Source organism: Andrographis paniculata, unplaced genomic scaffold (genome assembly GCF_009805555.1).
Source record: "Andrographis paniculata isolate CXL003 unplaced genomic scaffold, ASM980555v1 Contig80END, whole genome shotgun sequence".
Taxonomy (NCBI): Eukaryota; Viridiplantae; Streptophyta; class Magnoliopsida; order Lamiales; family Acanthaceae; genus Andrographis; species Andrographis paniculata.
Window position 1 is genome coordinate 4880025 of NW_026137618.1, and position 17599 is coordinate 4897623.

The 17599-nt window shown below is 29.5% G+C and overlaps 4 protein-coding genes across 5 annotated transcripts; 1 reads left to right on the top strand and 3 right to left on the bottom strand.

Annotated features, from left to right (window-relative positions):
• Positions 1-8: 8 nt before the first annotated feature.
• Positions 9-4443, top strand: LOC127240915 (uncharacterized). The gene is made up of 2 exons (XM_051259765.1): positions 9-392; positions 4069-4443. The coding sequence occupies exons 1-2, from the start codon at positions 217-219 to the stop codon at positions 4211-4213; spliced, it is 321 nt and encodes a 106-aa protein (XP_051115722.1). The 5' UTR covers positions 9-216; the 3' UTR covers positions 4214-4443.
• On the bottom strand, positions 2114-5750 carry LOC127240913 (uncharacterized). The gene is made up of 3 exons (XM_051259764.1): positions 5430-5750; positions 4867-5031; positions 2114-3546 (listed from the first exon to the last, which is right to left on the bottom strand). The coding sequence occupies exons 1-3, from the start codon at positions 5674-5676 to the stop codon at positions 3506-3508; spliced, it is 453 nt and encodes a 150-aa protein (XP_051115721.1). The 5' UTR covers positions 5677-5750; the 3' UTR covers positions 2114-3505.
• A 2950-nt stretch (positions 5751-8700) lies between these two features.
• LOC127240840 (UDP-glycosyltransferase 83A1-like) lies at positions 8701-12015 on the bottom strand. Of its 2 annotated transcripts, none has more exons than XM_051259671.1 (2): positions 10607-12015; positions 8701-9704 (listed from the first exon to the last, which is right to left on the bottom strand). In XM_051259671.1, the coding sequence occupies exons 1-2, from the start codon at positions 10995-10997 to the stop codon at positions 8815-8817; spliced, it is 1281 nt and encodes a 426-aa protein (XP_051115628.1). In that variant the 5' UTR covers positions 10998-12015; the 3' UTR covers positions 8701-8814. The 2 variants fall into 2 exon arrangements, with proteins under 2 accessions (XP_051115628.1, XP_051115627.1); XM_051259670.1 differs by having other exon boundaries at positions 10442-12015.
• Positions 12016-12703: 688 nt separating this feature from the next.
• On the bottom strand, positions 12704-17569 carry LOC127240841 (uncharacterized). Its single transcript, XM_051259672.1, has 3 exons — positions 17477-17569; positions 14810-14879; positions 12704-13384 (listed from the first exon to the last, which is right to left on the bottom strand). Exons 2-3 carry the CDS (start codon positions 14858-14860, stop codon positions 13046-13048), a joined length of 390 nt encoding a protein of 129 aa, XP_051115629.1. The 5' UTR covers positions 14861-14879; positions 17477-17569; the 3' UTR covers positions 12704-13045.
• Positions 17570-17599: the final 30 nt, after the last annotated feature.

A 17599-nucleotide genomic window follows, 5' to 3' on the forward strand; every position in this document is an offset into this window, starting at 1 on the left:
CTATAGGAGTCTCGAACCTTTTCACGAGTCTTGACTTTGTTCCACAGCCACATGATGAATCCTCTGATCGTTGTTGTCGTGGTTGTGGATGAACTCGCTTCACCAATTTTCTTCGGTGCTGAATTTTTCTTCGACGTTTTTGTGCTCTCTTTGTATATCCTGTCTAATCGATGAAGGTAGAATGGGGATTTCAGGTGAGGGATTGGTGAGGCATGGATGGCGCGGTTAAGCTGTTTGGTGATTGCTTGGAGTTCGTATGAGTCGAGCAGGTTGCTGCTGCGGCTGCCGCCTTTGTGGTGTGGGCTGAGTTTGGAGATGGAGCTCCTCCGGCCGGCATTGGGCGGGGAAGTTTCCAACTGGAATTCCATTTGGAGGGTGTTGTCTGGAAATAGGTATGGTTTCTTTTTACATGTTGTTGTTGGTGTTTTATTATGTGTTGTGTTGGTAAGTATTATTAGTTCATTGTTGTGTCTTTGTGTTCCCATTTGAGTATGATTGCTTTGGAGACACCGATGGATAGAGATATACATAATACATATATATATATATGTATATATCTATACATTGTTGTTTAGCTAAGTGTGCATTTGTTATCGGAGATTTCCAGTTGTATTATATATATATACATTATTTGTATGTATATATACATACACATACCACATGTATATACACACTGTATATATATATACCTATGGGGCCGAGGATCCCCTCCCTACATGTACATATACATGGGATTTGTTACATCATGCTTATTTTTTTGGTCAGCATATTGTTATTTGAAAATGTATTGTTTTTTTTTTATGTGCTGTATTAATATTATACTATTGTTATATTTTTGTGTTGTTTACTATAATGTGATGTGTTGTTAAGTGTTGTTTTGAATGGTGTAATTCATTACAGTAATTGTAGCCATATATGTAAATTGATCTATTAGAAGAAGAAATTGTCTATTATTATTGTTATTATTATATAGGATTTTGTCATTTTAAGAATGAGGTAAAGTTTTAGTCTATATGCGCAATTAACCACATGGACAAATAAGGGGCTAGACTTCGACTAAATTTTATAACACTAATTTAGTAATTTTATAATAATTGCTGACTCATGTTACAAATTTGCTACAAGTATATATATATATATATGGTCATGACGTGTTCTTTGTATCTGGTTAAATATTTTAAAGTTATTTTATTAAAATTGAATGACTGTCTTGATTGAGAGGATCGAAGATGAGCTTACGATGGATAAAGAATAAATTTTCAGATGTATTGATCGAATTTGGTTTTAAAAACCGATGGTAAACCTAAAAAAATAGACATAACACAAAAAAATCGTGCTTGGGTCCAGATGAGTCGGGCTAGGCCTGGGTTTTTTAAAAGTTGAGCTATACCCAACCTAATTTGGTTTAATTCTTACCTACCAATTAGGCTGTGCTAGGGTTTGGACTCTTAGTCTCGATATAAAACCGGGCCAAGCTTACACCAACATGGAATAAAAGATAAAGCCGCGCCCTTTCCCGATACAAAATAAAAATAAATTGGGCCGGCACGAAATTGTCACATCTCTTTGCAATCAACATTTATTGGCCACTTCTCTATTTGCATTTCTTTCTTCCAATATTGTTTTGCATTTCTTTCTTACAATATCTATAATGTTTCATTTAAGGCTTGTTAATGATCAACAAATAATCTCCCATTAAACAAAATCGTGATATTGTACTTATTTGGATGGCTGAGCTCATCGCTAACAAAATCATATTTAGTTAAACTAAACCGGTTTTGTTCGATCGCCTAGGGTTGTTCATGATCGATCCATTTTTGTACGACAACAATTACTTAATTCTAACATCAATCATATAATAATGCTTTGGATTGGGTATTTAGAGAGTTTCACATCAAATGTAAGATAATTTCTGTTTGAAACATTTGAAGTTTTGAAAATTTTGAGAATAGCAAAAAAATTGATACTGGATTTGATGTATTGTGAGAAAAAAAAAATGTATTTGATGTAATATTTTTTCACATATGATGCAATATTTGGTTTCCGGCACTGAGATTTAAGTGGTTAGTATTAACTAAAATAAATTGAAAATTAAATAATGTAATGGAGAAAGTAGAGTATATTTATTTCTTTCATTTTATTTTGAAAATATTGCAACATACATTGGATGGATGAAGGGGTATTATTTTTTTATTTATTTATTTTTCACAAAAATATCGTATCAAACAACTATTTAAGTCAAACACACCTGAGCTCTTTTCGGGTCTCGTCTCGACTTGGCGTAGCTGAGTTGAAGGTGAGTAAGCTTGTCCGTTGGTCTAATTTATTCTATTCTCGTGACGGACAATTCCACGTGATAATATATATATGATAATATATATATTTCAATATATTTAAACAATAAGGACATAAAATTTTGCCTAAATGGCAATACTTCTTCCTGCAACGAGTACTAAATACACTTCAAAGACATAGGACAGCGAAGAATTTGAATGATAAACAAGTATAAGTAATTGCACATATGTTTTATTAGTCATAATTGTTCAAAAAAAAGAATATATATATATATAGATACACCTAAATAACACCTATATATATACACTATAAGTATACCATACACTCAACATATTTCTACACTCGAGCACTTTTAAACTGTCGAAAATGATCAAAGAGTTTAATGACAAGTATCCTAGGTAGTATTTACTTATGAATTTGTTTCGATGTTCTGAGTTAATAAATAATATCTTGAATAAAAATAAATGTTATAACTCACAAAGTGAACACACCTCGAATGATTACTCGATTATAACCTAAACTAACTTATGACATTAGCCAAACAAACCCATTACGAAAATAATTTTATTTTTATATTCATATACATATTATTTCTTCTAAAAAAATATTAAATCAAATATATATTTTATACTTTTACCTCAACTTCAAGGAACCAAACACAAGCAAACACATCCTAAGGTATTTATTTATTTCCAACACTTAAATTAGATCTATGTTAAGCTCTCAAAGCATCTTATAAAGGGGAAGAACTAGAGAATTTTGTTCGTTTTTGTTTTTAAGAATATTTTTATACTATGCAAACTGCAATGAAAACCATTGAAAACACCCAAAAACATAAACAAGCAAGCACTGCTCGGAATATTCTTCTAATTGAATTTCACTTTATGAGAAACATAGGGTGCGTTTATGATATATTTTACAAGTGTTTTAAGTTGTTTCGAGACTAGTAAAAAATTGAGAACAAAAAATAGGTGTTAGATATAATATATGCAAGTTCATAAACATATCGCGAAAAAGTAAGCATGTACTCAGAGTGTGTGTTTCATAATTCATAGTCAATTAAAAATAATCCTGAGACGACAGAGAGCCACATATGAAGTTCGAGACCAAATTAGCACATGACATTTTTCAAAAAAACAAAAAAATAAAAATTCCATTTCGAAATAATAAAGTTGTTACCATTAAAGAGAGTAAGACAGTCCCGTATATGTCAAGCTTTCTGTTGCCCGCTATTTTCTCCAACAATTTTTTCTGCATAAATAGCAAAACATCTCAAAAAACATAAAATTTGAGAATGGTAAATAATGGCCAAATAATGAAATGATCCATAAGTTTCAATTTCACACCCATGATATAAATTTTTCCTTCACAATTAAAATCCCATAAACATAAAAACGGAACTTTGCATCAGTGAAGGTATTTCTGATAGACAACAGCATTTCAAAAATGTACTGAGACTCGAGAATGAAATAGGCGAAAGTAAAAAAACATAAGAATAAACCTCGAGTCTTTTTTTTTTTTCCAAATAAAATTCACTTAAAAATTTACAGGGGAAAAACAGAAAGCATCCTTTGAAGAGATGGAATAGGCAACAAATTCTGACTCGGAGCCAACTTAACCTGACCCAGTATTAGTCTTATGCTTTTCGATATTTTGTAATCAGTCCCAATGTTTTCTAACCTTAGTCATTATTATTTAGCTTTCATCTTGTATCTTCGGATGGATTCAACTTAGAACCGGGGGACTAATCCTGTAGTTGTTTATTTCTTCCAGTTTGATTAATAAGAGCTCATACAATTTCCGTCAAAATCATAGAGGCAAAGTGCATCTCATCATTGTATACCGCGACAAGGCTGCACCATCAATATTTCAAGCCACGGCGCGCACCAAGGTGCCACTTAAAACTATGAATTATTAAACTAACTAACAGAATACGAGATCTATGGCATCCAATGCTGCAATTTGCGAACAAAGCAAACTTAATGTTTCTATTAGTAAGTGTTAGTGGCCATCTCACATAAAAGTTTAAAGTTATCATATGCATTACTATATACATATCGCGTGCAAGGTGGGTTTGCGACACATACGAATCTTGCATGTGTACAATTTTCCGAAAGGGCAAAGTCGGACTCAAATACGGGACGTCCCACTTTGATAACATGATAAATAGTCATCTCACCTAAAAATTTAGACTTGTATATCTCACCTAAAAATTTAGACTTGTAAGAATATGCATCACTATATACATATTATATAGTCTTTCAATATGCCCTCTCACGTGCAAGGTATGGTTAAGCCACATATGAATCTTACACGTAGACAACTTTTACGAAGGCGCAGTAGAACTTAAACACGGACGTCCATTCTGACACGATATTAAATGATCATCTACCTAAACGTTTCAATTTGTAGAAATATGTATCATTATATATATATATATATTATATAGCTTCCAACACTAAGTAAGATTGTTTCTCAAAGCAATACAATATCATAAATAATAATGTTAAACCGAAAAAAATTGAGAGGGGTGGGTGGGGGAAAGGGGCAGCATAAAGAAGATGACCATACCATGAACTAATCCAGTTGACAGCATTCGGTCCATATTGTCGATTCGACGCTGTATGGATTTCAGAACTGTATTTAATGCTTTTACCCTTTTCCTAACACCAGAAATTCTTCCAGCATGCTGCATTATGAAGGGTGATGGTGCATCCTCTAACAATTTATCAAGCTCTGGAAACAGGTAGATCTTCAAATCAAACCAAATTTGTAACTCTCACTTAATCAAAAGATGATCGAATCGAACACAAATGTCTCAAATTATAATCATTGCATAAATCGTAGACAGCATTTCCAAACTGTAAAACTTGAGAAAATTTTGAATTTACAATTTGAATATGATAACATAAACAATCTAGTGCATCATAGTCAAAATTCAACTCAACAATATCCAGAATTCCTGTAATGAACAATGAAAATTTCAAGCATGCCATAATCTGGATAATTCACACTTCAAAACGATACAGGAAACAAATCGAATTATAATTCAATACAATATATAATAAATACATTTTAAACAAAAGTTATAAAATTCTAATCCAGTGAAACACAAGATAGAAGTAAGAAACGACCTCCTGTTAAGCGATCTAGGGTAAATTCAAGCTGGTCTTGGCTGCGCGCAGTAGCTTCAGCTCTCGAATCGAAATCAATCATTACGGATGATATCAGAGAGTACAAACCCTCAGCCACAGCGGAATTGGAACTAGTTGCTCTGTCAAGCCGGTCGACGTTATCGCCGCCGCCTCGACTAGCATTAGCGGCGGAGTGCGAAGCTACGAAAGCTCCGTGATGATCGCTAGTTGGATTTCCATCCGCCATGAAATTGATTGGAATCGCCAATCCAATCCTTCGAAATTTGGTCTTTTCTTTTACTTGCAAGGGATTTTGTTCGTTTGCCCCAAAAAAGTACTATTATTATTATTATTATTATTATTATTTATGTTGTTTGAAAAAGATTTAGGATTTGTTTGGTCAATAATTTTTTTAATATTATTGTCAATAAAAAAAATATATATATATATTTATAAAGATAGAACATTCAACATAATCACAATTCTTATACTTAATACTATAATAATTTTTCAATTTAAAATACTATAGGGGTGTGTTTGTTTGGGAGTTTAGATTTGAATAGTAAAAATTTTGAATTTGAATAGTTGTATGATGTGATATAAATAGGTGTTGATGTGATGTTTTGAATGTAAAATTAATTTTTAGTATAATATAAAAAAGAAAAATAAATGTTTGATTTGATGTTTTGAAAAAAAAAAAAATAATAGTGAATTTAAAATCCAATCCCCAAACAAAGACACCATAAATAAACAATGTCTTCATTTATCTAAATTCAATTATTTTATCATTTTCGTTTTCTTGTACTCAACATATTTATTTCTTGTTATAATAATAAAAATAATTTATATATAAATAATAAAATCCTTCTAATTTTTATCAAAGTAAAAATATTAAAATTATCTTATACTATTTTCGTTCGACTTTAAGGTCTTGTAAATATAGTAAAAATTTAAAAAAATATAAAAATATAAAAATATTTTTAATTGTAAGCTTAGAGAGGAGTATATTTTTACTAATGAATACAATTTCTTATTAAAAGAATTTCAAATTGAGAAATAACTAATTTTTCATTTATTATTTTCATATATGTAGAGTTGTCAAAACAGATTTGTGGACAAATTAGTTTACAATTAACCATAATCCGCAAATAAACAAATTATTTACGGGTCAGGACGAACTAAGATTTAAACTACTCAATCCAATTTCTCGACCAATGGCAAGGCAAGCGGGCTACCACAGAGATTTTTAAAAAATATTTAAACTATTATTATTATTTTTATATATTTAATATAAAAATAGTTATATCTTATAATCTAAATAATAAATATTTAAATCAATTCCAAATTTTAGATATTAATGATCGGTATTTTTCAAAAAGTTGCCAAATATAAAATATTTAAACAATAAATAGATATTATTCTTATATATATTTCAATAAAATTTAAAATAAACAAATAAAAAGACAATGCAAAATGAATAAAACAAAGGAAAAATAATTCAAATAAAGAAAACAACGATATCACAGAGACAATCGTAAAAGAAAATATATATGATTTTCATGTTTTATATACGAAAGAAAAAGAAAATGAAAAAAATGAGAAATTGCATTTAGAGTCTTGCTTTGTGAGATTTTAAGTTTGAATAATAAAATTTTGAATTGAAGTAATATGATATAAATATGTATTGACGTAATATTTTAAATATAAAATTAAATAGTAGTATAATATAACAAATAAAAAATAAATATTTAATTTCATATGTTTTAGAGAAAATATTTTGAAATAGTAAAAATCCACCTTAAAATCCCACGAGTAACCATATTCTAAAATAAATGTGTTTGGGGGAAATTGTTTTGAATTTTAAAATTTAAAAGTAGAAAATGGGTGTTAAACTGTTACTGGTTCAATTATCCTACCAAATGAATTGTATTTATCATGTACCGACAAATTACTTAACCGTTCTTTGTACTTAAATTTTTTAATTTTAAAAATACATATGACAAATACACAATTCACTGAGGATAGGGTAATTGAACTTAGATGTTATGTTTTGAATAAAAACTTGACTTCGAATGTAATGTTAGTTTTGGAAATTTTGCATAACTAGAAAATAGAGATAAAAATTAGAGGCGAACATTCAAATTTTTGAATTGAATTTTGTCAAATTTGAACTAATCCAAATATTCGATTTGTTTTTGAAAAAATAAAACTGAACCGAATACATCTTTATTTCTCGTTCTCTATTTTTATTTCTCAATAATATACCGAAAGAAATTGCAAAGTTTTTATTTGAAATTTCTATTACTCTTATGTATATATTAATATATTTATATGTATCTATACACCTATACAGGAACGTAACTAGCTTTCGAAGTTAAAGAAGGTGGAGTTGTCTAGTAGGTTTCAAATTTTAATGATTCGATTTCAATTTTAACATATTTCAATTTTTTTTTATTCAAACAGATTGTTCAATTTTTTTTTCTTTTATAAAAATTTAAAAATTTTATTAAAATATGTCGGTCACATCTTCTTATATACTACTTCAATTCTATTTTCTTCGATTCTTCTTGATACTCTGGTATAATGAAAAAAAATAATAATAATCGATTTTTCTTGATACTCTGGTATAATGAAAAAAAAATAATAATAATGCAATGAAACGCTTGTAATAATATTTAGTATAAAAAATTATATATTTTATTTAAATAAAATATAATTAAATTATTGTATGAATATAAATTAAAAAAAATAATAATAAAATATATAATACACTTAAATTTTAAAATGAACAAAATTATAAATTTAAATTTTAGAGAGAAATAAAATAATACATTTATATAAAATTTATTTATTTTAAATTAAAAAAAAAAAAAAATAGCGGGCTCGGGGGGCAATCCCCTAAAATCCCATGTACGTCTACCTATGCACCTAAGTGAGAAAAATGACATGGGTACAGCAGATTCCATCCCATTCGTCTTCAACCCCTAATTTGAGGTTTTGTCGACAAATTTCAGGTCTTACTTATTTATTATTTTTTTAAGAAAAAGAATAAAAAATAATTTAGTAGTTATTATAATTATAATTATAGGGAAAAAAAAATATATACAATATATATACGTTATTTTGTACATAATAAAATTTTTTACAATACAAATAAATAAAAATTTAAATATATATATTGAGTATAATATATATTTATAATTAAATCATACAATATAAATTTTATCAATTAAATTTAATACATATTTGTATTATTTTATTCATTATTCATCAAATTACTACACATCAAAACTCCCCAAATCCAAACACAAAAGAAACAACAAAATTTAAATAAAAACCAAACTCAAATTCAAATTGACCTCTGACCCTCTAAAGAAACAAACCCTTAACGTATCATTTGTTCGACTAAATACTTTAAATTATTCAAAGAAGACCCTCCATTAGTACCACTCTTTCCCGCCATTTCCTTCATTCTCAATGCATTTTTTCTTACTACATTATCACACATAACCTCTTCCACCTTTTTCTCCACTTCAAATCTCGAAATAACGGCCGGCCCGCCGCCGCCGTCATCCGGCGACAACCGTATCCCAACCCGCCATTTGTCGCATATACAGGTCCTCGCATACAATTGATCCGCAAAATACGGCCAGCAGAGCAACGGCACGCCCGCGCTCAAACCCTCGATAACCGAATTCCACCCACAATGCGATAAGAAGCACCTGACCGCCGGGTGGGCCAACACCGCCTCTTGCGGGGCCCACCCGACAATTTTCGCCCGACCCGCCACACGCTCTGTATACGCCTTAGTAAAAGCAAGGGGCGGTTTTCCGGTCCCGCTGCCGGTCAGTGCGGCCCACAAGAAGGGCCGGCCGGTCAGCTCAAGCCCTAGTGCCAGCTCATCGAGTTGGGTTTGGTTGAACCTCGAAGTGCTACCAAAGGCAATATATATGACTGAATCATTGGGTTGTTTGTCGAGCCATTTTAGACAAGAAGAGTCTTCGGACAAAAGACTTCCGTATGATTCTTCATTAGAAAGAAATGGACCAACTGGTAGGGTGTTCAATGGCAGGGTGGATAAAGATGGTTCGAGTTCTTGGAAAAAATTGCACAAAATCCAATCTACATCTTGTAAGTGATTTGCAATGTCCTTGGTGGCATGGAATATTGCATTTTGCATGTTTTTGTCGTGTGGGAAATGCCATATGAGGTCGGACATTGCCATGGCCGGCATGTTCGGCAACAATGGAATGGCGTCGTTCTTCAATGGAGTACCTACAAAAAGAAAAGAGAGAAGTATACTTACTTAAAAGATCTTTAGAGCTGCTAGTGAGTCGAATAGAGTTTGGTCTGTGTTCATTCGCTAAGAGCTGAGCTGAAAATTTTTATTTGTATTTGGATTGTTTAACTTAACGAATGAGTTTCTAGTAAACTTAAAGTATGAATGACAATAGGTTGGATATGAGTAGAGTCTAGTTAGATCTGAGACCCAACTCGAATACATATTGTTGGACTCGAGACCAGAATCAGATATGATATACCCGGACTCGACAGTACTCAGACCCGACAAGACCCAATGGACCTAACAAACCCACAAAAACTTTTATAATTCTGAATTGGATCCGAATCCAGATCCGGATCCGAATCCAGATCCGGATCCGATAGAAATTATTTTTTTCTTATATATAATTTATACATTATTAATATATTAGGATCTATGTCAGGTCTGGGCTCGGAGAGGGTCTACCTTTAGACCCGAGACCCAACCCAGACCCGATATGGATATACATTACCCGATGCATACCTGATCCGATACTCTAATAATTGAACTCGACTCCAAATAAATGGGTTGGATTTGGGTCAGATTTTGTGTTAATCCTAACCCATTGTCATCCCTATTCAAAAGGGCCGGAACGAGCTGAACTCGCATACCATTTGTTTGTTTTATAACTCTAAATAATCTAATATGAATGTATACAAGCACAACCATACATGTATGTCTATAATTTTACCGTCGCTATCAATGACTTTCGACTCCATAAGATGAGGAATCTTGAGCCCTAAAGCCAAACTCCCCGCGGAACTAACCCAAAACATAGCAACCTTAACTCCAAACCTCTTCACGATTTGAGACACCGAAGCTAGAGGTGAATCAACTATCACTCCATCGATCTTACCATCGCTCTTACTCAACAAATCTTCCAAGAAACCGGGCAATGCTCTTTGGATGCCCGCAAACTCCCTCTCTTGGTCTTTCCAATCGTCGTTATGCTCTACGCAATTTGGGATTGAAATGATCCGAATCCCCTCATTATGATCGTTGGTCGGCCCGACTATTCTTGCATGCACGGCCTTCGTGGTGAGAAATGTGACCTTGGCCCCTAACTTGGTGATTTTTTGTGAGAGCTTGAGGAGAGGGGAGACATGGCCAAGTAGAGGACAAGATATTACTAAGATATGACCCTCTTTTTGCTCCATTTTTTTATTTGTAATACACATATGTATATATATATATATATATATATGAGAGAGAAATGGAAAGAGAAGAGAGAGAAGAGATGCATGCATGGATAATTGGCTAATAAATAGGAATCCCCAAGGCAATAGAAAGATGGTGATTTCTTGATATAAGTGTTCTAGGTGTGTTTATTTGTGATTTAAATTCTCTTTTCATGTTATGTAATACTTCGGCCGTTCAAAAAGAGTTGTTTTTTTTTTTCTTATTTTTATTTGTTCTAATATTATTTTTTTTTAGTAATTGTGATTTTCATTATACAACAAAATTATTCTTATTTTTTCACAATATTTACACAAACATGTTATAATTATCAATTTAATCTGCTTTTTCAATCATTCATAAAGCAAGGATAATTTAGTCATTTATATTCTACTTTATACCGACAAATTCTTTTGAACAGAGGGAGTATATAGTAAAATATTTTTTCACACTTAAAAAATTATTATTTTTACTTTTCTTTTGTTATTATCATCTAAATTTATTTTCAATAAAAAATATCATCTTTTTTCAATTTTTATTTTTTTTATCTTAAAAAAATTTCTATTTATTTATTTTTTCTTTTAAATCTGTGTAGCTGTTCAAATAAGCATTTTTTTTCCTTTTTTTTTTTACAATGGGGGAGTATATTTTTATGTTTTAATTGGATTGGATTTACATTATTCATCTCATTTTTTCCCCAAAAATATCAAATCAAATACTTATTTTTTATTTTTACATTCAAAACATCACATATTTATATCACATCATATAACTATTCAAATTCAAAATTCTTACTATTCAAATCATAACTCAAAAACCAAACTTCCAAACAAACACAAACAAATCCCTTAATTCGCCACGCTTAAGGGAATGGCACAGAATACGCATCCAAACAACCCCTTAATTCGCCACGCTTACTTCTCATGCCATACATACAATTCAAGCCTAACAATTTTTTTTTGTATTTCTATTTTTGAAAAAATTGTAAGGTGATCGATATCAGCCATTTGATACTATATTTGTTATAGAGAATGAGACTGTTTTTTTGGAGTTTTTTTCTAAATTTATTAGTTAGTAAAAATATGTAAAATAATTTTAATATTTTTACTTTTGTAAATATAAAGAAAATAAATAAATTTATAAAAGTAAAAAATATTTTAATATTAATATATAAATTACTTTTATTATAATAGAAAATAAATTTTTTTCCATGAGAAAAATACTCTTTTCAAATACACAAATTTAGGTAAAGTATAATTAATAATTAATTAAAAAATGTAAAAATAATTATTGAACAGTAAAAATAATTATATATTAAAATTAAGATAACTAAATAATTTAATTAAATATAAAATTTAAAATATAATTAAATTGTATAATCATATTTAAAAAAAAATAAAATTATATAAGATAAACGAAAACAAAAAAAATAAAAAATCTAATGTCAGATTGATGGAGTAATTGATTTGATAATAATGAATTTATTCAAAGCAACAGTAGAATCTTTATTAATAGTAATCATATGCTTCAGTTGCCTTAGCACAGCACTAATTAAAATCCACCGTTCAATTTCTTTATTTTAATGTCTAATGATTGATATAAATATATTTTAAATGTTATTCTTTAATGAAATTATATATATATATATATAAATATGCATATACAATTAATATAAATTAATTTCTAACTGTATTTCTCAATTGCAATTTTTAAAAAATAATAATAAACAATACAAAATATATATATATATATTTTTTTTAAAAAAAAGAGCCTCCAAATAATCATTAGAAAAAGCCAGATATTCAATTTAAAAATATTATATTGTTGAGACAATTTATCGTACCACGTATAAAAAATAAATCCATCTAAAAACGTCTCAGTGAATAAAACCACTATTTAAACAGACTCAGATAAAAAGACAAATTTCACATCAAACAAAACAAACCCTGCATAAAAATTGCATAGTAAAAAAGACCATGACAGTAACATGTACCAATTACTTCCTTTCATTTGAACTAATGAAACCAACTAAGTTTAGACCGTTCCATCATGCAATATATGAAAATCGATCTAAAAACTTTTGCATCATCATAAAAATCAAGCAAAATCTAAATATTAATTACCTCGTAATTTTATACGGCGTGTACCTGCTCCGGTTCCCGGCTGAAATGGCCAAAAGAATCGCAACTCCACAAGAAATCCCGACTCCAAAGATGAAAGAAGGCAAGTGAAAACTTACTTGCTTATAATTCCCCTTCATAAAGGACCACCTCATAAGAACCTCGTCCGGGTGCCATAAGCTCATATGAAGCGCCAGCGTCATCCTCAGGCTGCTGTTGCTTTCGCCGTTGAACACAGTTTTGCATTCCGGGCAAGAAATATTTTCGTTTTTCGTAGGGACTCTCCCTGCAATTTCCATAGCTTTCTCCCTCAAGGATAAATGAGGAGGAGGAGAAGACTGGAAAGGAATTTGTGTGTTAATTAGCAGTAGGGCTGGTCTTGACTTTCAGGGTTCTCGGATAAAACGAAAACAGGCCCCATAAATATATATAAATAATATTTTTTATTTATAATAAAAATTTTAATAATTAAATATATATTTTTTTTCTAATACTTTTATATGCAAAAATAGTATTGAAGAAGAATTCAAAATTTTGTAACCCTCTGAGGTAAAACTCATGACTTTATTTACAAAACAATCTCACACTACCAAACTACATTTTTAAAATGACATAGTAAAAAATGTATTTAAACTACAATCTTGTGATATACTTTAAATACTTTTTATACTATGTAATTTTAAATATTTGTAGCAGCTAAATGATAGAGTTTAATTATGAGTATTTCAAATTTGATATATGTAAATTCATTCATTTAAGGCAGTGTGACTTAAGGAGTTGGATGTGGATTTTAAAATAGTAAAATTTTGAATTAAAAAGTGAATTGTATATAGGATTTAAGAATGATAAAAGATTTGAACCGGGTATTTATTTAATCTAATATTCTGAATGAAATATAAAAATATATATATTTTATTTATATTTTTAGGGGAGAAAAATTGTGAATAATGGAAATTCAATCTTAAACCTTCGGCCAAGCACAGTGTGTTTGATTCAACCTAGAGGATGGTAAGAGAGAGGAAGGGTTTTGATGTAGGGAACAGGAGAGGAAAGAAACAATAATAATTTTGTGTTTGATGAAGCCGTGAAAAGACAACTATATTATCAAATCATATAAATAATAATAAGATAAATAAAAATTAAATATTTAAGAAAAAATAATCATTCTGTTACAAAATTTGAATATAAAACAATAAAAATGTCAATTGAATAATTACTGTCAATATCAATAAAATTACAAACATAATAAACAAAAATATAGAATATGAAAGGTACAATTGGATATTGAATAAATGTATAATAGTAATTAAAATTTAAAAAAAAAAAAAAAAAAAAAAAAACATTCCCATCCCCTCCAAATTTCCATTAGTTTTCACAGCAAAAATATCCAAATATTTATATATATATATATAACACTTCAAACCTATTTTTTCTTAAAAAATAACATTTCATTCAAAACCTGATTTCCATTCTAATATTTGTAATTCCCAAAAGATCCAAAACACAAGCAAAAACAACCAGGAATTCAAAAGATATGCACAAATAGTTTTTCTTTTTTCAAGGGTTGATTTGTGAATATATTGAAAAAATATGATTCATAACTAATGAAAAGGACATTAATCTACAAACATTTATTTTCAAATAAGCACAAAAAATCTATTATTTTTGGTTGTGCAAACACTCTGGTTTTATTTTAAACCCAAACTCAATGCCAATCAAAGTCCGGAATATAAAGAAAACTAAGAAAGAAGAATGTGTCGTACCTTCAAAAGATCACGCAACCACAACCATGTTCCCCTAATAAGATTCTTCATTTAAATTTGTCTCTTCCAACTAATAAGCAACGGCAAACGACAAATTCGTCAAGAGATAAGAAAAGAGGATCACAAATATAACAACAGACACAGATTGAAATATGAAACTAAAATTCTCTATTTCAACAGTAAATTTTTTTACTTATTTATAGTGCAATAGAGATTCTCTAAATAAATCTAGAACCCTGAAAATCTCACAAATGAGATCGTTATCATAGTTACTCGATGCTCCGTTCTAACTTAAAGTATTATTTTTACTATTTTTGTGCGTCCCAAGTATCTCTTTCTAAAAGTAATACATTAATACCAAAATATTTGAACTTTTATCTAAATTACAAACATACTATTCTACATACAATTATTTTATAAAGTCAAATGACAAAAATATCAAAATATCTTACCAATAAAATATTATTATTTTTTAATTTACTATAGTCTATAAAACTCCAAAGAAATATTTTGAAGTGAGACGGGGAGTATAATATAAAAATATATATCCTAGAAATGCATATCGGAACATTAACAAACTATGTGTTTGTTTGGGAGAATTTACCAAACTTCCACTGTTCATCCAAATTTGCTCTCCCAAAAATATCAAATCAAACACTTATTTTTTATTTTTTTATTATATAAAAATCAATTTTACATTTAAAACATCACATCAAAGTCTATTTATATCACATTGTACAACTATTCAAATTTAACTATTTTACTATTTAAATCCCAACTCAAAATTCAAACCTCCAAACAAATACTCCTCAAGTGGACTAATAGGATTCAATGCAAATATGGGGAAATGGAAACCATTCTAACTGTGAAAACTATCATTTTCACCATTAGTCTACCAGCACTTAACTCAAAGTCCCATTTCATTTGACTTCGTAAATTTTTTATTAAGATCGTGTATTTAGTTGAACGTTTGGATTTTGTGTTTTGGTTTTAAATAATAAAAGTCTTGAATTGAATTGTCGTATAATGGGATATAAATATGTGTTAATATAATTTAATGATTTTTTAGAAAATTGAATGAATAGTAAAATTCTACCCCAAAATTCTTGAACAAAATACACCACTTTCATTCAAATGAAACTTAAAATGCAATTGAATTAATCATTTTAACTTATTTTTTTAACGTAAATGATAAATAGAAAGACAGTAGAAAAGGTAACATTTTTTTTTTTTGAAGTAGTAACTCAAGTTCAACTCGCCATTCCGACAAAGAAGAAAGGAATCCTTTTCTTTAGTCTATCTAAAATTCCTAGAAGAATGCAGCATCAAACTAAAGAAGGAAATAGAAGCAAATCATAATTAGAGTATATGCTTCAAAATGGAGATCATAGTTTTCGATTGAATCAAATATAGCATCCCACTCTGCTTTTAAACATATTACAACCAAAAAGTAGGAAATAGAAGCAAATCATAATTAGAGTAAAAACCTGCTACAACTCTTTAATCAACAATTAAATAAACTACTAATATGATGATTCCCCTAAATAGAATTCATCAATATTCTCACATCTTACTAATATTCATACTATGAACATAAGTATTGAAAAAAAAAATTTGCAAAAATTTCCAAAATATTTAACAATATGTTTACTTGTAAGTTTGTCTCCATATTTGAACTGTATAATCTACTTGGAAATATCTTTTTTCAAACCAAAAACACAACATTCAAAACCTATTTTCCATTCAAAACACTTCATCCAATACTTATATATATATATATATACAACTTAAATACTTAATGAATCCAAACAAACTCCCAAAACACAAGTATACGCAATTCCCTGATTCAACATATTAATGTCACTTCCCAACCAATTTATTTTCTTATAAAAACAACTCAGATTTCCTAATTGCAATTTTACTACTAGTTTTTCCTTCCCCTTTTCTTTTTTTGTGTTCCGAGTGATTAGGATGCTGATTAGCCGAAAACAGCAAATGGTTTATAACATCCATACATGACATAATTGATCTCAACATAAGAGAATATATTAATATAACCCAAACGGTGACAATACATAGTAATAATTCACACAAACTATTGATTTTAACACATGTTAAATTAGCACAAATGTATGTGGCAAACCATCAGCACAATAGGTAATAATTCACACAGGAAATGTATGCTCCATATTTGTTCCATGAAACTGCTTCAATATTAACCCCAATGACATATCTAACCTCAAGGGAAAACTATATATATATATATATATATATATCGACTTCAAGCCATTCACAAAATAACTTAATGCATCCATAGATATAACAAGAAAGAAATAGAATATCGACTGAACTTCAAGCTAATCGCGAAGAACTTAAAATCAGCAGAATAAGGCACCGCATATCAATTGATAAATCTTCAAAAAGGGGAAGAAAACCACAGTTAGGATCACAGTATTTGAAAAAACAAAAAACAAAAACAAAAATTCATTAAAATATAATTCATTTCCGATCCAGTGATTAAGCTTTAAGAAGGAACAAGAAAAATAATATCAAAATAATGCACCGCGGAGCCGAGCGTATCAGCTAACAATACATACATACATACATAGAAAATCGACAAATTCCCATAAATTAACCATAAAACTAGCTGTGATAAATACAACTCACATTGAATGAGGAAATCACGAGCTCCGCGTCGATTTGAAACAGATACCAAAAGTAGAGAGAGAGAGAGAATAGCGGAAAGCAGGGGGAAAAGGGGGAAGGAGAGTGACTTTAAACGTCCAGCTT